Source organism: Trachypithecus francoisi, unplaced genomic scaffold (assembly GCF_009764315.1).
Source record: "Trachypithecus francoisi isolate TF-2019V2 unplaced genomic scaffold, Tfra_2.0 Lachesis_group1, whole genome shotgun sequence".
In the NCBI taxonomy this organism is placed as follows: Eukaryota; Metazoa; Chordata; class Mammalia; order Primates; family Cercopithecidae; genus Trachypithecus; species Trachypithecus francoisi.
Genome location: NW_022681454.1, coordinates 24380587 through 24398033, shown reverse-complemented (window position 1 = coordinate 24398033; position 17447 = coordinate 24380587). Strand labels below are relative to the sequence as shown.

The 17447-nt window shown below is 37.7% G+C and overlaps 1 protein-coding gene across 4 annotated transcripts in view; it reads left to right on the top strand.

Moving 5' to 3' along the window:
* Window positions 1-17447, top strand: part of SEPSECS (Sep (O-phosphoserine) tRNA:Sec (selenocysteine) tRNA synthase) — a 40022-nt gene that overhangs the window by 12310 nt on the left and 10265 nt on the right. For all 4 annotated transcript variants that reach the window (XM_033213906.1, XM_033213909.1, XM_033213908.1 and 1 more), the window contains 2 exons: window positions 3127-3256; window positions 3388-3479. In XM_033213906.1, the coding sequence (XP_033069797.1) occupies window positions 3127-3256; window positions 3388-3479 (222 nt within the window). The remainder of the gene's footprint in view (window positions 1-3126; window positions 3257-3387; window positions 3480-17447) is intronic.

Sequence of the window (17447 nt, the reverse complement as noted above, 5' to 3'; positions counted from 1 at the left end):
TTATGGATGTTAGAATAGATTAATGGAGAGGGATATAGTAGAGTCACAAAAATATGTGTATAAGACTAATTATTTTGAGTCAGAATAGATTGTAAAGCTCCAAAATTGTGGGAAGCGGCAACTTTGCCTATTAAGAATTTGAGAGAAGTAGGTATTACTACTGTTTATTCACAAACCTAATTGCCTCTTCATTCAACAAATACTTAGGCCGGTCGCGGTGGCTCAAGCCTGTAATCCCAGCACTTTGGGAGGCTGAGACGGGCGGATCACGAGGTCGGGAGATCGAGACCATCTTGGCTAACATGGTGAAACCCCGTCTCCACTAAAAAATACAAAAAACTAGCCGGGCGAGGTGGCGGGCGCCTGTAGTCCCAGCTACTTGGGAGGCTGAGGCAGGAGAATGGCGTGAACCTGGGAGGCGGAGCTTGCAGTGAGCTGAGATCCGGCCACTGCACTTCAGCCTGGGCAACAGAGCAAGACTCCGTCTCAAACAAACAAACAAACAAAAAAACAAATACTTTCTGGGTTCCTACTTGTGTACCAGGCACCAGGGTAGGAACTGGAGATGAAATAGTGAATGTGACAAAATCTTGAACCCTCATGGAGCATTCTATTTTTTGTGGGAAAGCAGAGAGTAAACCTTGAGTATGACAAGTCTTGGATAAATGCTCTGGTATTTGGGGAGGATGGATGTTATTAGATGGAGTGATCTAGGAAGCGCTCTTCAAGAAGTACATGTGAATGGAGCTCTGAATGACATGACGGAGGAGGCTTTGCAGCTCTCTAGAGAGAGAGAGGCTCTAGACAGAAGCTAATAGCCAAGACTCTGAGGGAGGAGTGTGCTTGGAATGTGAGAAATAGCAAGGAGGCCAGTATGGCTGAACCATAATGAACAAGGTGAACAGTGGTTGTAGAGCTTTGAGGTGTGTTAAGGGTTTGGGATTTTATTCTTGGTGTGATCATTGGCCATGGAAGGATTTCAAGCAGGAAAGAACGACATACTATGTGGGAAATAGACTGTAGGGAGGCAAGAGTGAACTGTTGCAGCAACTCATATGAGATTTATTTGTGGCTTTGGCCAGGGTGGTAGTTGTGAAGGTGGTAATAAATAATGCTTTTATTCAGATGGATTTTGAGAGTGGATTTTAGAGCATGTACTGGTGACTTAGATGTAGCTGAAAAAAGGGGGCTCTGTACCATTTCTGAGATTGGGTCTGGCCTGTTTGTTTTCTTGCCATAGAATGTGCTGCTTTTTAAATGCTTTCTGTGTTTTAGTGATGGAAGGGTTCTAACAAAGTCTGGTGCACTGATTCCTCTAGTATTTCTGCTTCCAATTTAGGTTCCTGGTTCTCTCAGGAGGCCTTGGGCAGTACTAAAATATTAATACAAAGGCAACTCTCACTGTTCCACTTATTTTTATGTGCTGGCTACTTCGCATGTTTTCCAGTGTTTTTTTTTTTTTTTTTTTTTTTTATTCTGTTAGTCTTATATGCGGCTCTCTGTTTTCCTGTGATATGGTGAGATTTTCTCTGATCATGGTTTATTAGGAAATAAGAAGAGGAAGAGGAAGGTTAAGATTTGAACAGTTGTATAATGGCCTCCAGAGCAGCTGCTCCTCTTCCCTGCTTCAGCTGCTTCCACCTGTTGCCTGGATCTGGACTCTTAGATTAGGCCAGCTATCTGCTCCTTCTATTCTCCCTCAGATAGCAAGGTGTGAAAGTGAAGGTCAAGTATGGTTATAATATTAATAGGAATGCAGATTGTGAATACAGATTGAAAATCTGTGGCTACAGATAAAGGAAAAGACTATCTTAGTTGTAATTTAGATAGTATCTCTATTTTTAAGAGGAGAAAATTGAAGCACATTAGACAGAAGGTCATTGTGTTGGACGAGGACCGAACTTAGTTTTACATTTCTAGTAGGTAAGTATTCAATTTTCACCAGAATATTAGATTTTCACTGGAAGTTCATTTGCAGTGGAATGAAGTCATCTAAGTTTCCAATATTAGGGAGCATGAGTTATGTAGAAACATTGCTTCTAAACTTGCCAGGAGTATACAAATAAAATTTCCGCTAAGTGATGTTAAAAGTAAAACTTTGCATTTCTTTTTTGTTATCTGAGCGCTTAAAATGGTCATACAGGTAGTCGATTGTGCAAGCATTAAAGAGAGGCACACGTATAATTAACTGTTTGGCAACTCGGATGGCTATAGTCCCTTAGGTTATGGTGGCCACCCTCGAACTTACAGAGGGTGTTTAAAACCACTTAATAGTTATAGAACCCATTGTAGACATTTGTTGTCAAAAAGGAGCACAGATGAGACGAATGGGATGAATCCGTTCTCTTTTTTTTTTTTGAGATAGAGTCTCGCTCTGTCGCCCAGGCTGGAGTGCAGTGGCGAGATCTCGGCTCAGTGCAAGCTCTGCCTCCTGGGTTCACGCCATTCTCTTGCCTCAGCCTCCTGAGTAGCTGGAACTACAGGTGCATGCCGCCACATCTGGCTAATTTTTTGTTTTTTTAGTAGAGATGAGGTTTCACCGTGTTAGCCAGGATGATGTCGATCTCCTGACCTCATGATCTGCCCGCCTTGGCCTCCCAAAGTGCTGGGATAACAGGCGTGAGCCACCGTGCCCGGCCGAATCCATTCTTTCTTATCAAATTTTAAGGTGTAAAATTTTGTTTCATTAAAGTTCCCACCTGAGCTGATACTGAAACCATGCTTGCCTCACAGAGTTGTTGTGAAGATTAAATGATTTATGTGTGAAAGCACGTTGTAAGCTTAAAGTTCCATATATAAGCAGCACCATTAAAAATTTTGGTTTAATACTTAAAAACGTTTTCTTGGCACTATTACAAAGAAAATAAAAATAAAAATTTTCAATTGGTTTTTCTGTGCGTTGTTTTAATGGTGTTTATTTTTATTCTAAGGTAGAGTTGGCAGAAATTGTGTATTTTTATGGTGTACAATTTGATGTTTTGATGCATGTATATATTGTGAAATGATTAAATCAGGCTAATATATTAATTAACTCAAATAGTTATAATTTTTTGTTGTGGTATTTATTTGTTAATAGCAGTTGTCTGTTTTCCTAGCAACTAATATGTAATACTGTATTGATTCTAGGGAGCTCGAGTTGGTAGAATAGATGCTTTTGTTCAGAGCTTGGACAAAAATTTTATGGTTCCAGTAGGTGGCGCTATAATTGCTGGCTTTAATGATTCCTTCATTCAGGAAATCAGCAAGATGTATCCAGGTAAATAAATAAGTTGCTTTTCAGAAAAAGTAACTAACAAAAATCCATTTGTACATAGGCTACTGTAATAAATCTTAATTTCCATAGCTACCCCCCCATCTTCTTAATGTAGCTTATCCTTCTTATTTCAGGAAGAGCGTCAGCTTCACCTTCTTTAGATGTGCTTATTACTTTATTGTCACTTGGATCAAATGGCTACAAAAAGCTACTGAAAGAAAGAAAGGTAAGCTTTCCCTTTAGTTATCAAATAACACTCTCGACTAGAACCGTGCTCCAAATCATTGATGTTTCTGCTTATTGGTTTCTTGCATTGGGAGGGAGACATCTAGTATGGTCCGACACTATTTATTCAGATCGATTTATTCAGATCTGTTATTCAGTTTCCTATTAGTTTTTGTCAGCCTGTCTATCCAGATATTACGAGGAATCTTGGTTAGGTGATTTTACTTTTATTTATTTACTTTTTAGAAACTGCTGCATTAGGGACTCTTATTCAGTAAAATTCAATTCATTTATCACTTAAAGGTGGAAGCTCTTAAAAGACAAATGGACAAGTCATCCTTTTAGTTTTTAGAAATGTGAAAATTGTTTAGGGGTGAGATGTCAGTCACAGGAGGAAGAACCAGGTCAGAAGTTAGCTCTATCTTTTTATACTAAAATAGTAAATTTATCTTTTGTCTTTTTTTTTTTTTGAGAGGAGTCTTGGGCTGGAGTGCAATGGCACAATCTTGGCTCACTGCAATCTCCGCCTCCTGGGTTCAATCAATTCTCCTGCCTCAGCCTCCCGAGTAGCTGGGATTACAGGCGCGTAATTTTTTGTATTTTTAGTAGAGACTAAAAATTGGCCAGGCTGGTCTCCAACTCCTGACCTCGTGATCCACCTGCCTCAGCCTCCCAGAGTGCTGGGCTTACAGGCATGAGCCACTGCTCCCGACCTATTTCTTGTCACTGTTGAATGCTGAACTCATGGGTTATATTGGTTGTGAAAAGAAGTTACATATATGCTTGAAAACAGGACTTGATCTCCAACACAGCTAGCTTAATTCAGGACACCTCCAAAAGACAGAGATCGTATAGCTAGGGCAGGCAGTGTTTTATTCATCTTCTATCAGGGAGAGAGTGAATCCTCTGGTGCAGTTTTTAAATCTGATAACTTTCCAGCACTTAATAACAATTGTAGTCCCTTATATTTATAATAGTACTTTATATATTCTAAAGCATTTTCATATGTATTATCTCATAGATCTTCTCATAGCCTTAGGGTGAGTACATAACAAGTTTAAAAATCTTGTGCTCTGTTTTACCCTGGTCCGCCTTCCCCTACTAATTCATTCCATGGGAAAGTAATTGTTTAATTGTGAGGACATTTCTTAAGATCTGTGTGATATAGGAAAAGATGCTCAATGTTATTAGTAATTAGGGAAATGCAAATTTAAAACCACAATGAAATACCACTACACACGTTTTAGAATGGCTAATGTACCGAAATATGCAATAAGATAATGACTTTCAAATGCATTATGCTATGTGAAAGAAGCCAGACTCAGAAGGCTACATATTGTACAGTTTCATTTATATGCCATCCTAGAAAAGGTAAAAAATATAAGGAAAGAAGAAAGATTAATGGTTGCTAAAGGCTAGGGATTGGGGAGGGAACTTTTTAGGGTGATGAAACGTTTTATGTCATGATAGTGGTAGTGGTTTCATGACTGTATACATTTGTCAAAATTCAAAGAAGTGGGCACTAAAAAAACAGACACCCCGAATTTTACTATATGTGAATGAATTATACTTCAGGAAGTCTGACAATGAATTATTATACAATAAGAATAAAACTCTGGTTTTATGAACTCCAATTGTAATCATTCATGGTCGTAGATTGTTGTAGCCAAGAGAAGACTGTGGCAAATCTTTGAAGGAACCAGATCCATATGTCAGATGACAACTCTCTATAGATGAGGAAACCCTGTCATCTGCTTATATGAGAGTTTAGTTGTTTCAGATGCCAGTGGTTCTTAGCTCTCCGATAACTAGTCATTTTGTCCTGGAAAAGTTTTAAAGATTTTATTTCCCCATTTCATTTGTGAAAGACACAATTGACATCTCAGGCCACTTTTAGTTTTAAAAGACTCTGGAATATTTCTTAAAAGAGTTACTTTCTGGACTTTGGACATAGTAATCATGAGAACTGGCCTGTAATTTAGTAATCCAGTATAAGGCATATTGATAATATAAATTAGACATTTTGTAAATTTGAGTTTCTCTTTTTAACAATGGTCTCTTCAGTTTCATGTTACCTCATACCCATTTTTACCCTTATCAAGCTGTCTTGGGTTTCCTCCCTGCATCTGAATAAGCCCATTTTAAATAGCAGAGTCTAAAGTATGGAAATGCAAAGGTAGAGTTGAATGTGAGATAAGATTCATTGAGTAAATATTTAACTTACTGTGTATTGATTGACCACATGTAATGTGTCAGGCATATAGATATAGATAGATATAGCAGTCAATACAGTAGATAAAGATACTTGCTTTTGGGGAGCACACATTGCCTATGGGGGAAACCAGCAATAAACAGGCAACATAATACAGAAATTACAAAGTTTGCTTGAAGGTGATAAATGCTATGGTAAAAAGCAAGATTAAGGAGAATTTGGGATGATGAGGTGGTGGTGGGAACTGATTTTTAAATATAGTGGTTAGGGCAGGGCTCGTTGAGAAGGTGACTGTATTTTTTTTTTTTTTTTTTTTAAAGACAGAGTCTCTCCACCAGACTGGAGTACAGTGGCGTGATCTTGGCTCACTGCAACCTCTGCCTCCTGTGTTCAAGAGATCCTCCCACCTCAGACTCCTGAGTAGCTGGGATTACCGGCATGTGCCACCATGCCCAGCTAGTTTTTGTATTTTTAGTAGAGACAGGGTTTTGCCATGTTGGCCAGGCTGGTCTTGAACCCCTGACCTCACGTGATCCACCTGCCTTGGCCTCCTAGAGTGCTGGGATTACAGGTGTGAGCCTTCGTGCCTAGCCCAATACCCTGACATTTCAGTGAACTTGAAGTTTGAGGGGAGTATACACATATGATGGTGAAGCGCGTTTCAGGCAGAAAGCCGGTATCAGGACTCTAGGCCAGATGTGGACCTTGTGTATTTGAGAAGCAGCAAGGAGGCCATTATGGCTGCAGCAAAAAGAGCAAGGAGGAGAACTGTGGGAGTTGAGGTCAGGGTGGTAATGAGGGTGGGGCTGATCATGTGGGGCCTTTTAGGCCACCGTAAGGTCCATGCCTCATACTCTGACTGAAATAGGGAACCACTGGAGGTTTGAATTGAGTAGAATGATCTGACATGCTTTGAATGCTCACATTGATTGCTGTTTTGATAATAGATTGGGGGGCAAAGGCAGAAGGTGGATGGACACCTGTTAGGAGCCTTTTATAGTGGTTAAGAAGTGATATTGGCTGGGATGGTGGCAATGGAGGTAGTAAGAAGTGGTTAGAGTCTAGGTTTGTGTTGAAGATTGAGCGAGTAGGAGTTCCTGATGGATGGTAGAGAAAAGTAAAGAATAACTCTGAGATTTTTGACCTGAGCAATTGGAAGGATGGAACAGCCATTAGCTATGATGGGGAAGCTATAGGTTTTGGGGGAAGACTAGGAGTTCAGTTTTGGACAAAATTGAATTTGAATTGACCTTAAGATAGAGTTGCAAAGTAGAGAGTAGGATATACAAGTCTAGGATTGAGAGAGAACTGGGCTGGAAATAAAAATCTGGGAGTTAATTGGGCAAGAGACTAGATGAGATGGCAAGAGAGTAAGTCTAAACAGAAAAGAGGTATAAGGACTGAGCTCTGGGCACTACAGCATTAAGAGGTCTGAGAAAAGCAACCAGCAAAGGAGACTTAGAAGGAACATTCAGTTAGGAGGAAGACCAAGAATGGTGTCCTAAGTCATCCCTTGGTATCACTCAGATACCAAAATCTGTAGATGCTCAAGTCCCATATATAAAATGACACAGTATTTTCATATAAATTATGCACATCCTCCTGGTTAAATCAACTCTAGATTGCTTGTAATACTGAATACAATGTAAATGTTATATAAGTAGTTTTTATATACTGTATTGTTTGGGAAATAATGACAAGAGAAAAACTGCATATTCAGCACAGATGTAATTTTTTTTTTCAAATATTTTCAAACTGTATTGAGGAGGAGGGAGCGATTAGCATAACTAATGGCACTGGTAGGTCAAGTAGGGTAAGCATTAAGATTTGACCATTGGTTAGAAAGGTTTCATGTAAAATTCGTTCTTAACATACTCTTTCCATGCCAGGTTTGTGTTTATACAAATACCATATACGTCCTTATACATTTATATACATATGAAATAATTACACGTAATACTGAGCACTTACTATGTGGAAGGCACTCTTCTAAGTACATATTTATGTATACATTTAATCCTCAAAATATTCTTACGAGATATTGTTATCCTCATTTTCATAGGAAATCGAGATTTGTATGAGGTGAATTGTGGAATATGGACTGAAATCTAGGCAATTGGGTCTCCTGTTCTCTGTCTTAACTTCTAAATTCTACTTGCCTTTTTAAATATAGATGATAATCTAGCCTGGTGGCTATGGTGCTGTTTATATGTCTGTAAATCTCAAGATATGGGTCTACTGATATCTAAAGGAGACAAAAACAGTGAATAAATCTAGCTACTCTGGCCAAAAAAGCTCAGTTATATTTTAGAGAGGATATATGTTGTTTGCTTGTGCACAATCGCTGTCATTGGAGAACTGCTTCTCCCTGACTCCAGGTGGTCCTGTTGAGTCTGTCAATTACAGTGTCCCTTCCTCCTCTTTCATAGGTTGGGCAAATGATCTGGCTAGCCTGGTTCACAGGCATGTGGAGATAGTATCCTTCCAGTAGATTTGATTGATCCTTTAGAGACAGGACCTCTTGCTTTGCAGATAGTAAGCTGTAAGGATATAATCTTACAATTGTCAGCTGCCATATTTCTAGCCATGACAAGAGAGACTTCTCAACACTCGGGACTATAAGAAGGAAAACAGAATTAAGTCATTTGAGACTCTATCCAGCCATGCCTGCTTGTGGACTGGGCTGTGAGATGAAGCACTAAATTCCTTTCTCTGTTATAAACTTTCTAATGCTGATACTTTTGATTCCTTTTATACCTTAAGCCCTTATATAATTAAGTCCTTCACAGTGTTTCCAACGTTCATTTCTTTCCATTTCCACTGCTACCCCTCCCTAATTTAAGTCCTTAACACATCACACTTGATGGTTACAATAATTTACTCACACTTCACCTGTTCCCCCACCTTGGTCTACTCTAATTTGTCACATTGTAGAACAGTGCCAAGTTAATATTCTAAAGACACAACTTTCGGAGGCCGAGGTGGGCAGATCACAAGGTCAAAAGATCAAGACCATCCTGGCCAACATGGTGAAACCCTGTCTTTACTAAAAATACAAAAATTAGCTGGGTGTGGTGGCATATATCTGTAGTCCCAGCTACTCAGGACGCTGAGGCATGAGAATCACTTGAACCTGGGAGGCGGAGGTTGCACTGAGCCGAGATCGTGCCACTGCACTCCAGCTTGACAACAGAGGGAGACTCTATCTCAAAAAAAAAGAAAAAAAAAGACACAACTCTTCAAGTTCTTTTGCTTTGGTTCTGGTTGCCTACAAGACAAAGTTCAAACTCCTTAGCCTACCATAATCTGATTCCTTTTTTAAAAACAGTATTGGCCCCTGCTTGTTCGTTTATTCATTCAAACAAATATTTATGTGTAGGGCCTAAAGCTAAATCCACAAACAAGATTGACTTAGTCTTTACCTCCATGGAAATTACAGTTTTGGGAGGAAATCTAGATATTAAATAGTTACAAATCTGATGAGAATTATGAAAGGAAAGCAGAGTGTGTGAGAGCATCTATTACCAAACCCAGCTGGGACACCTACTCCAGCTCTGGAAGGATCAGGTAAAATCTCCCTGGAGAAAAGACAGTGCATTTATTCATTGACATTCGTGGTGCGGTCCTAAGGTAGTACTGATGGCTGGTACAACTATAGAACTATGAAAGGGTGTTTTAAACTGAGTCTAGAAAGCCGAGTACTGTGCAGTTATTTGAGAGTTTATGTTTTGAGTCACTTTATAAAATTAGCTTTCCTTTAGGATAGATTCAGATTCATTAGGTCAGAAGGAGGGCTTAGACAACTGTATTTTTAACAAAATTTTCCTAATGAATTTTGGTGCAGATTCATGTTTGATACCCTTTGTTTTGGGGCACGTAGGTCACTTGTATATATAACAGAAACTTGGAGAGGAAACATACAGTGTCATAGCATTTTAACACACATAGGTGGATAACATTTTATGGCATTTGAGATGGAATGCATAAATATCCCAAATATCAAAACTTGGAAATAGAACATTAGTTATCTGTATTTATTTCTGATCTTTTGTAGTCTTTTTTTCTTAGATTTTTTTTTTCTTTTTTCTTAGCTGCTTTTTGTTTTATGTTGCGCACTCCTCAGATTTGGCTAAAATTATAAATAAATAAATTAATTAATTAATTTTATTTTTAAGTAGAGATAGGGTCTTGCCATGTTGCCTAGGCTGGTCTCAAACTCCTGGACTGAAGCCATTCTCCTGCCTTGGCCTCCCAAAGTGTTGGGATTACAGGCCTAAGTTTATTTTTAAACCAAATAAATGGAATATATTATAACTCTAACAATAAGACCATTATACAAAGTTATAAGTCGTTTTAAAAGTATACTTTATTATATAGATAGTAACTTTTAAGATTTAAAAAAAATTTATTTTAGGTTCTGGGGTACATGTACAGGACGTGCAGGTTTGTTACATAGGTAAACGTGTGCCATGGTGGTTTGCTGCACCTGTCTACCCATCACGTAAGTATTAAGCCCAGCACGCATTAGCTATTTTTTCTAATGCTCTCCCTCTCCCTGCACCCGTCTGACAGGCCCCAGTGTGTAGTGTTCCACTCCCAGTGTTCGTGTGTTCTCATTGTTCAGCTCCCACTTAGGGTGAGACCATGCAGAATTTGGTTTTCTGTTCCTGCTTTAGTTTTCTAAGGATAGTCATCCAGCTGCATCCATGTCCCTGCAAAGGACATGATGTCATCTCTTTTTAAGGCTGCATAGTATTCCGTGGTGTAGATATGCCACATTTTCTTTATCCAGTCTATCATTGATGAGCATTTGGGTTGATTCCATGTCTTTGCTATTGTGAATAATGCTACATTGAACATATGTGTGCATGTATCTTTATAATAGAATAATTTATATTCTTTTGGATATATATCCAGTAATGGGATTGCTGGATCGAATGGCATTTCTGGTTCTAGATCTTTGAGGAATCCCAACACTGTTTTCCACAATGGTTGAACTAATTTACATTTCCACCAACAGTGTAAAAGTGTTCCTATTTCTCTGCAACCTTGCCAGCATCTGTTGTTTCTTGACTTTTTAATAATCACCATTCTGATTGGCATGAGATAGTATCTCATTGTGGTTTTGATTTGCATTTCTCTCATGAACAGTGATGTTGAGCTTTTTTTCATATGTTTGTTGGTTGTATGGATGTCTTCTTTTGAGGAGTGTCTGTTCATGTCCTTTGCCCAGTTTTTAATGGGGTCATTCGATTTTTTTTCTTGTAAATTTGTTTAAGTTCATTGTAGACTCTGGATATTAGACCTTTGTCAGATGGATAAGTTGCAAAATTTTTTTCCCATTCTGTGGGTTGTCAGTTCACTCTGATGATAGTTTCTTTTGCTGTGCAGTAGCTCTTTAGTTTAATTAAATCACATTTGTCAATGTTTGCTTTTGTTGCAATTGCTTTTGACATTTTCGTCTTGAAATTTTTGCCTGTGCCAATGTCCTATATGGTATTGTCTAGATTTTCTTCTATGGTTTTTATAATTTGGGGGTTTACATTTAAGTCTTTAATCCATCTTGAGTTAATTTTTATATAAAGTGAAAGGAAGGGTTTCAGTTTCAAGTTTCTGCATATGACCAGCCAGTTTTCCCAGCACCGTTTATTAAATAGGGAATCCTTTCTCCATTGCTTGTTGTTGTCAGGTTTGCCAAAGATCAGATGGTTTTAGATGCGTGGTCTTATTTCTGAGTTATCTATTGTGTTTCATTGGCCTATGTGTCTGTTTTTGTACCAGTACCATGCTGTTTTGGTTACTGTAGCCTTGTAGTATAGTTTGAAGTTGGGTAGCATGATATATCCAGCTTTGTTCTTTTTGCTTAGGATTGTCTTGGCTATTCGGACTCTTTTGGTTCCATATGAATTTTTAAATAGTTTTTTTCTAATTCTGTGAAGAATGTCAATGGTAGTTTGATGGAAATAACATTGACTCTATAAATACTTTGGACAGTGTGGCCATTTTCATGATAATGGTTCTTCCTATCCATAGTATGGAATGTTTTTACATTTGTTTGTGTCCTCTCTAATTTCCTTGAGCAGTGGTTTGTAGTTTCCCTTGAAGAGTTCCTTCACTTCCCTAGTTAGCTGTATTCCTAGGTATTTTAATTTCTTTGCAGTAATTGTGAATGGGAGTTCATTCATGATTTGGCTCTCTCTTTGTTTGTTGTTGTATAGAAATGCTTGTGATTTTTGCACATTGATTTTGTATCCTGAGACTTTGCTGAAGTTGCTTATCAGCTTACGAAACTTTTGGGCCGAGACCATGGGGTTTTCTAGATAAAGTATCATGTCATCTGCAAACAGAGACAGGTTGACTTCCTCTCTTCCTATTTGAACACCCTTTATTTCTTTCTCTTGCCTGATTGCCCTGACCAGAAATTCTAATGCTATGTTGAATAGGAGTGGTGAGAGGGGGCATCCTTGTCTTGAGCTGATTTTCAAGGGGAATGCTTGCAGCTTTTGCCCGTTCAGTATGATATTGGCTGTGGGTTTGTCATAAATGGTTGTTATTATTTTGAGATATGTTCCTTCAATACCTAATTTATTGGGGGTTTTTAACATGAAGGGATATTGAATTTTATCAAAGGTATTTTCTGCATCTATTGAGATAATCATGTGGTTGTTGTCTTTAGTTCTGTTTATTGGATGAATTACATTTATTGATTTGCATATGTTGAACCAGCCTTGCATCCTGGGGATGAAGCCTACTGAGTGTGGTGGATAAGCTTTTTGATATGCTGCTGGATGTGCTCCCGGTTTGCCAGGAATTTATTGAGGATTTTTGCATTGATGTTCATCAGGGATACTGGCCTGAAGTTTTTTTTTTTTTTTTAATTTCTGCCAGGTTTTGGTATCAGGATGATGCTGGCCTCATAAAATGAGTTAAGAAGGAGTCCCTCCTTTTCAATTGTTTGGAATAGTTTCAGAAGAAATGGTACCAGCTTCTTTGTACCTCTGGTGGAATTCAGCTGTAAATCCATCTGGCCCTGGGCTTTTTTTGGTTGGTAGGCTATTAATTACCGCCTCAATTTCAGAACTTGTTGGTCTATTCAGGGACTTAGCTTCTTCCTGGTCAGTCTTGGGAGGATGTATATATGCAGGAATTTATCCATTTCTTCTTCATTTTCTAGTTTATTTTCATAGCGGTGTTCTCTGATGGTTGTTTGTATTTCTGTGGGTCAGTGGTGATACCCCATTTATCATTTTTTATTGTGTCTATTTGATTCTTCTCTCTTTTCTTATTAGTCTAGCTAACAATCTACCTATTTTTTATTAATTCTTTTTAAAAAAAACCAGCTCCTGGATTTGTTGAGTTTTTTTTTTTTTTTTTATGGTTTTTCGTGTCTGTCTCCTTCAGTTCCACTGTGATCTTGGTTGTTTCTTGTCTTCTGCTAGCTTTGGGATTTGTTTCCTCTTGGTTCTCTACTTCTTTTAGTTGATGTTAGAATGTCAATTTGGGGTCTTTCTGGCTTTTTGATGTGAGCATTTAGTGCTATAAATTTCCCTCTTAACACTGCTTTAGCTGTATCCCAGAGATTCCAGTATGTTACCTCTTTGTTCTCATTAGTTTCAAAGAACTTCTTTATTTCTGCCTTAATTTCGTTATTTACCCAGGAGTCATTCAAGGCAGGTTGTTCAGTTTCAGTTGCATGGTTTTGAGTGAGTTTCTTAACATTGAGTTATAATTTAGTTGTGCTGTGGTCTGAGAGACTGTTATGATTTCAGTTTTTTTGCATTTGTATAAGGTTGAAACTTTTAAGATTTCTATATGCTGTCATTATAATTCCAAATAAGCATGTTATTTAGTATTTCTTGCTTTTGTTCTTGAATTCGAAACCATAAATAATAATATGCAATATTTACTACAATAAACTAATGTAAGTCTTGAGTAATTTTGTAGTTAAACTTATTTAATTAGCAAATTAAACTAAGAGTTTGAGTGTATTCTTCTAAAAAATTACTATTATGTGTCTGAAATGAAACTTGGTCCTTAATTATGAATACTTTGGTAGACTAATGCTCCCCTTGGAATTTGCCATCCATCCCTCTATTCTTAGCATCCCTTACTTGATATATAGTAGATGCTCATCATATGTTTGTTGAATGTATGAACACAGGGTATTTAAGAACACTTGGATCAAATGTTGTATAATCTCATATTTTATATAGAATAAGTATCTTTCTGGAAAATTAATTTTACACGCACATACACACACACACACACACACACACATTTTTAAAGATATGGGATCTTCCTATGCTGCCCAGGCTAGACTTGAACTCCTGAGCTCAAGCAGTCCTCCCACCTCAGCCTCCCAAGTAGCTAAGACTATAGGTATGTACCTCTGTGTCCAGTTGCAAGTAATATTTTGATATCAGTTTCCATTGTGAATTATATATATATATATATATTTTTTTTTTTTTTTTTTGAGATGGGGTCTCATTCTGTCACCCAGGCTGGAGTGTATTGGCATTATCACGGCTCACTGCAACCTTGTGTCACCTGGGTTCAGATGATCCTCCCACCTCAGCCTCCTGAGTAACTGGTTTCCACAGGTGCACACCACCTTGCCCATCTAAATGTTTTTTGTTTGTTTTTACTTTTTGTAGAGACAGGGTTTTGCCATGTTGCCCAGTTTGGTCTCAAACTCCTGAGCTCAAGCAATCCTCTTGCCTCAGCCTCCCAGAGTGCTGGGATACAGGCGTAAGCTACTGCACCCAGCCTTTTTTTTTTTTTTTTTAAGGGATAATCTACTGTATATTTCTATGTTCTTATAGAAACATTTATCTAAATATTCAACTATATGGATATAGTCGAAAACTTGTGAAAAGGAATGGTGATTACCTGTTGTATGTAACAGGCATTGTACTTCCTGCTTACCAGAAGAAGCACTTTTCTAACCTTAAGATTTTGGAATTGTTGATTTTAGAGATTTTGTCATCTTTTTGGAATTTCTGTTATGTCTTCATTGTTCTGTCTTGTGACATTTAGGTTTTTGACTTTAAGAGTTTTGACAACTTGTATATGATTGATTCCAAAGGCCCATACATGTGTACATTTTGCTTAGCGTGAGTGAAAATCCACCTCCTTTGAGGATGACCTGCAGGAATTGTAGCTCAGCTAGTGAATGAATCCAGCAGGCAGCTCAGTTTCATTGGAATTTTGTTCTTTATTATCACTGGGTAAACACTTTATGGGAGAAATTTTATGTTGCAGTAGTATTCATGAATTGGATGCCTTCATCTCAGATGTCAGGAGGTAACTCTCTTTGTAACATTCAGAACTTTGTTCTTTTCCTTTTATCTAGATATATGGAGTAGAGTAGAATAAACAGGAACAGGACAAGAACAGGATTATAGCTACAGTGTATTATCATGTGTCTGTTGGAGTCCTGCTAGCTAACTTTAGTTTTTTTTATCCTGAAAACTCTTTTAGGCTAGGGGAAAAATAGGTGGGTGGGGAGCTAACATTTTTATGAATGTCTCTGCTGTATGCCAGAAACTGTGCTTGATTCATTGTATTTGTTATTTCCTGTAATACCCAGAGCAAGTGTATGAGGTAGGTATTATCCCCATTTTGCAGATAAAATTATTGAGGCCCAGAGGAGTTAAGTACTCGCCCAAGTACCACATATAAGTACCAGAATTGCCATTGAAACCCAGGTCTGTGTGATGCTAAAGTCTCTGCGCTTTCCATCTTACTACTCTCTTCTCACTACTTCCAGTCACTCATCCATTGTTGAGGGAGTGATCACTTGCTCTGTGCTAGGCATTTGAGCCATAAAGATGGTGATCTTGTGACCCTCCCACTCTATCTAGTGGAGGTATGTAAAATCCCAAAGGCTCTCTAATGTACTAATTGGTTTTATTTAAAATTCTGTGTATATAATTTATAAGAGAGAATATCTCTAGGAGTAATTTTCAAAGTATTAAGATGCCCATTTGAGAACTCTGTCATTGTAAGTTAAAGTTTGCTTTTTTAATAACTTCATTCAGTAGGCAGGTTTTTCTGTTGAAAAATGTAGATGTCCTCCATAAACCATAATTGCATACATGTAGCATAAATATTGTTTTTTTATTGGATTTGTTGCAGAAATAAGGGCCTCTTTTGTTTAAATGGACTTGGTTTTGAACTGTGCGAATTTAATCATGATAGTTTATTGGTTCAGCTCTGGAGAAGCTGAGGCAAAGCTATTTTGCTCCAGCCAGAGCTATTTATATACCATCACTGAGAGCTCCTTTTTATATTATTGGTGTTATTGTGTACTAAAAAAAGGAATGTTAGTAGAAAACTTAGGATTTTTTTCATTCTATGCCCTTATTCACCACAATGATATTTTTAGAGGTTATTTCATCTAGCTTTATCTCTTCAGAAAAGGCTTTATCTTTTTCACGGTAGTGGCAGACAAGAACTCAGCTTGAAGCCATTCCTTCCATTCCTTCTTAAGCTTTCTTTTTTGAAGGGTGAAAGGATCAGAGAGAGTGGAGCTCTGTGTGTGAATTGAGCCTCTTTGCCCTTATCCCCTTCCTGATCAACACATTTGCTTCACTGAGGGGAGAAATAACCATGGATTTAACCCCTTTTTAAAAAAGGGGTTAAAACATAGGGCTGTATCTTTCAGTTTGTCTATGCAGAAAGAAAGTCTATGGTCTTAGAAGTTTATCCTCACTTCTGTTTTGCTTCTAGAGAAGATCATTATTCCATTTAGCTTTCCTTTTAGAAGAGTGCTTTGCTGAACAGGGAAGGCAGGTAATCATTTATTGTTGCAAATATCTGCTAAATTGGATAAGTGGAAGAAGAATAACAGCACTATGGCTGCTCGGTGGCTAGAATTTGTGAGCTAAAAACTGGGGGACAAACTAAGTTTTAAAAGAACATTATACACTTCAGTGTCCTTATAGCAGAGCTAAGTTTGGAAACACTACTAGATCTGCAGCCCTGTAAGTGGAGTGGTTCAATCTCTGCAGAAGCATCTGATTTCAGGCCTACATATGGGGCCTTAACAACTTATATGCAAATGGATGTAGCCTCTGAAGCAAGATTTGCCAAGTGTGCCTGGATCCTTTTAGCTGACCACAGTTATAGACAGCAGCATGTCATATTTAGTACTGTTTTCCTCCAATATGGACATCTGTCTGCTTCAGTATTTACCTACTGTCGGTCATCCATCCATCCATTCATGTTGTCTTTGAAATAGTAGACTAGTGGGTATGTTTCTTTTGGATTGTTACCTGCCTTGTGAAACATATTTTAATAACATGTGTGGTTCCATCTTTATTTTATCCTTTAACTTGAAACAGTATGTTTCCAAAGACATGATTACATAAGACCATTTCACTTAAAATTTAGTGAATTATGCACATCTTTGGATTCTGGGAGAGACAGGCTAAATGTCAGATTTCATGACTGCAAATCAATTTGCAAAAGGCCGTATGAAAGATAATGCTTAATATCATTCAGCTTCTCTTCCATTAACATCTTGAACTATGGTGTAAAGTTTTGTATTTTTATTCTAGAAATATAGCTGACATTAGCATTCAGGTATATAGTTCAGTTTATCTCTAGTGAAAAGTCTCTTAAAATTAGGTTAAATACAGTACAGAGAACATGGAAAATCAATAATGTTTCATTTCTTTTAAGTAAGATCTTTCTATATACATTTGCTTGGGTTGCTTATAAATTTCTTTCTTTACAGAAGTATTTTATAATAAA